Below are 3,823 nucleotides of genomic sequence, written 5' to 3'. Positions count from 1 at the left end.
AAGTTATGATACTCTTAATGGATCCTAATGGATACAAACAATACAGTTCAGACTTTTGCTTGACTTAAACAAGAATAGACAGTAAGTACACCTTGTGGTAATGCAAGGAGCATGAGGGAATAAGCAGGAAAAGACAAGTCAATAAATCAGTATTATTGCTCTAAGTATTTTGACATGTCAGTATCAAAGGCAACGGTAGAAATAATACATTTAATGATGGCTGAATGCCTATAAGCTTTGTCTGTTTCAGTTTAATAGTACATTATCTTTTAGGTTCTGGTATTGTTCATGCTTGCTGAATGTCACACTGTCTTGGCTTCCTGGGACACCTAAATGTTAAATTCTATTAGTAGTGATGGGCGGATTAAATCTTATTAGTTAATTTATTATGAGCCAATTCGTAAAAATACTGAGAAGCCATGTAAGAATATCATAAGAAATTTTAAAAACCTAAATTGGTCTGGCATATTTTGATAAACATAGACCAGAAAGGGACGGTTGATTTCAGTGCGATCAGTGCTGAGGTTTTCAAACCTGCAGTATCCAAACAAAAAACAGGTGCAAATGTACTCAAGTCAAGTTGAGAAATGTGTTACAGTAATTGCTGTCTCGGTGAAGTGTTAACAATATCTATGTAACCATGTGAGGTACATCAAGTAGGCACATAATTATTACGTAAGACGGACTGGATCCCTGCAACTATACATAGCCAGATCTATCTAAATATGACCCTTATAATGGGATTTGTGTGGAATAGCTGGAAGTTTCTCTGTCGCAAAAAGATAAAGCTCCTCACCAGTTTACTTTGTGGCGATGACACACTGCAGTATATGATTTATGTCTGAGTGTCATCTCTGTATGACGACTCGTTTTAATACAGAAAGAGAGTGGGAGGGGGTAGAAAAGTGTCCATGATAATAAATACGGGGACTTTAACCAGGAAATCTCCTTAAAATGACAACTGTGTAGCCTTTAATCACAGGATAAGTATTCCATGTTGTTTTCACTGTTGGATGGATGTGAAATTGTATGATTTTCTTTTCCATTTTGTCTCAAAGATTTTTGTGTACTAATAATTAAATAAATGCAAAACAGAAATGTCTTGTGTTCGGGTCTTGTGTCTTACAGAATAACATGCTAATCCAATATCTTTGCAGACAGTTAAACCAAAACATTGTAATATTAATGTCGAAGTATTATTAAAATCATAATTCTGATTAAATAACTGCACAAAAAGGTGAATTAAAGTCATTAAATACAGAATTTATTTATTGAAAAAAAATAAACATACAATGGATTCCATACGTTTTTGCAACGGAAAAAGACAAAACATGCAACTGCCAGTAAACGCCTGTCACATGTTGAAAGGATGAATGCAAGTTCTATAGCTGGCCCATTTTCTATGGTGTTCAACTCTGTATTGATGAGAATGTTTAAATCTATATGATGAATAGTTCAAGGGTCCATGACAACCATATGGTAATATTGCAGTTTGTCCACGTTTTCCTGAGAAAACAATTAGCAACCCCTGCTCATCACTGGCTGGGCTTGTCATCAATGGGGTGGTCCTCCCACATGGGTTCAAGGATGTGATCTGGAACCTTCTCCATCGTGGTCTGATAACATGAAAAAAAGGGGGGGAAATTCATTAACTCATTAACCAATTTCAATTCACAATTAGGTTGAGCAGGTGCGATTGTTTTGGGTGTACAACGGACTCTGCAGTAGCTCACCTTTGTCACCTCCATGGCTACACCCTCAGGGAGGTTCCTCTGGATGTATTCAAGGTAAACCTGTGCTGTGCAGCCTGTTATACGAGACAGCTGCAACCCAAGAGTTTGGACATCTTGAACTCATGACAGTATCATCACATACCCCAAATATCAAATTGTGACTTATTGAATTAAGCAAACACAAATTGCAATGTTCAGGCTTATCACCTCAATGCAGCGGTAGTGTGTCCTCATCTCATACTGGACCCTGTGATTTTTGAAGATGTGAACCGACTTCAAGAGTGTAAACCTCTCCATGCCCTTGGGAAGTTCATGACTGTGGCAGAAAGAAAAAAAAAGATCAGCAAAATAACGACAGTGATAAAAAATATACTATAATATATGGCTAACATTGCTGGTGTCCTGCGTGGCAGCTTAACTCTTTTAGTACTCACACTTTGTTGATGGTGATGCCCAGCTCTTTAGCTGCCATGGTGGCAAACAACTCATAGCTGTCCAACACGGCTCTGTCATGACCTTTGACCAACAGTGAGACCTTCTGAAACAGAGTGTCGGGCTCTTCTGTGACAGCGATCTGCAAGGAAACAAATGTAAACAGGAAACAAGATACATTGCACGTGAGTGGACGTCTAACTTTTTTGTTTTAAGTCAATATTGAGCAGAGTTTTAAAACAATGATGAATAAATTGTACTGATAACTCACTGATGAAGGTGTTGATGAAAACACTGCTGCTGTGTGGAAGAAAGTGCTGGATGCCAATGGGAGATGGGACCTGCAGGAACAGAAAACAAAACTGTTAACATACCGAGTCCTGTTTTCAGTCCACTGAATATAAATCATATGTTGGAAATTCAAACAAGAGCATAGAAAGCTTGACACATCCTTTGTCTTCCTTGTGTGTCGGAGGATCATTTAATTTGTTAAGAGATCAGTTACAGCTACAAACACTGTTAATCAAAATGTTAGACTGATTCAAACGATGCAGCCTTATTAATAATATAATTACACATTATCCTATTTAAAATGCCATTGTGTTTTTTCGTTATTCTTTTTGTTTCACTTGTGATTTTACAAATGTCATTGCATTTACTTTTACTACATCAAATAAAGTGCTCTTAAATTAAATTTAAGCGCGTGGTAGATAAATTAACTTGAACATGTGAAATTCTGCTTACACAATTTGTTGAGAAATAAGAAGATTAAAGTCAGTTGACATTATATATTCTGCCTCGATATACTGTGGGAAACAGCTCACTGATGTGTTTTTTATAAACTACATAGACTTCAAACGAGCGGAGAAGGGAAACTGTAACATACCTGATTATATTACATTTCCTGTGACCTGAACAGGCAGCCAAAGCTCTCGGTCCCTGTAAGTAAACGCACATTAGAAACGTTAGAGAAGACATTTACATACAACCACCATGCTACAGCCGCTGTCAGCCACCAAACTGCAAGATGTCTACTTCTCACACTGTCACATTAGTTAACTGTGAGCGGATGTTGTACAAATCCAGGAATATGTTTAGTTACTGTACCGAGTGTGAGATTCCTCTAAGTATCCTTGTTAGAGAAAATAACTCTCGTCTGAAAGCCATGGGGGCGGCCATGTTTTAGGAAGGTGGGAGAGGTTCTTCTTCTTCTTCTGCTTTCTGGGTGTTTATGGCGGTTTGCAAATAACGTTATGACGCATTAGCGCCACCAAGTGGTGTGGAGGGTGAATCGAGATTCTACATGTTCACTAATTCAAATAAAGAATATAAAAAAAGAATAAAGCTTGAAATATATATATAAAAAACTGGAAATATGACTGAAATACAAGTTTTGTTACCTTAGCATCTGTGTAAATTTGACATAGATATAGAAAGTATATCACTGGTGGATTTAAAATAAACTCCTTATCTGGTAGTGGCCTATCTACGGTTGTATTACTGATAGGGGACTAATATTTATTTATATTTTCATTACTTTCTGCTCTATTGTTTAGCTAAAACGTTTAACTTCTCTTCCCTCCTTTTCCAAACAGGGTTTCAGTGTATCTTGTGTTGGATAATTTTAGTATGTCTTTTTAAAATAACCAGTAATTTAA

General features: G+C 36.9%; 1 protein-coding gene across 1 annotated transcript; it reads right to left on the bottom strand.

Moving 5' to 3' along the window:
- Nucleotides 1–1,256: 1,256 nt before the first annotated feature.
- mrps10 (mitochondrial ribosomal protein S10) lies at nucleotides 1,257–3,403 on the bottom strand. The gene is made up of 7 exons (XM_054618884.1): nucleotides 3,273–3,403; nucleotides 3,052–3,104; nucleotides 2,437–2,506; nucleotides 2,168–2,307; nucleotides 1,941–2,049; nucleotides 1,734–1,823; nucleotides 1,257–1,616 (listed from the first exon to the last, which is right to left on the bottom strand). The coding sequence occupies exons 1-7, from the start codon at nucleotides 3,342–3,344 to the stop codon at nucleotides 1,536–1,538; spliced, it is 615 nt and encodes a 204-aa protein (XP_054474859.1). The 5' UTR covers nucleotides 3,345–3,403; the 3' UTR covers nucleotides 1,257–1,535.
- Nucleotides 3,404–3,823: the final 420 nt, after the last annotated feature.

Source organism: Anoplopoma fimbria, chromosome 18 (genome assembly GCF_027596085.1).
Source record: "Anoplopoma fimbria isolate UVic2021 breed Golden Eagle Sablefish chromosome 18, Afim_UVic_2022, whole genome shotgun sequence".
NCBI classification, from domain to species: domain Eukaryota; kingdom Metazoa; phylum Chordata; class Actinopteri; order Perciformes; family Anoplopomatidae; genus Anoplopoma; species Anoplopoma fimbria.
The sequence above is the reverse complement of the archived record's forward strand: the minus strand, read 5'-3'. Positions and strand labels throughout refer to the sequence as shown.

What these genes read in the sequence shown, in the direction of transcription:
- mrps10 (XM_054618884.1), bottom strand. Translation starts at nt 3,344, where the DNA reads ATGGCCGCCCCCATGGCTTTCAGACGAGAGTTATTTTCTCTAACAAGG. An exon ending in AGGAAATGTAATATAATCAG is followed by an intron (nt 2,507 to 3,051) that starts GTATGTTACAGT and finishes CTGTTCCTGCAG; the next exon opens with GTCCCATCTCCCATTGGCAT. An exon ending in TTTCATCAACACCTTCATCA is followed by an intron (nt 2,308 to 2,436) that starts GTGAGTTATCAG and finishes GTTTCCTTGCAG; the next exon opens with ATCGCTGTCACAGAAGAGCC.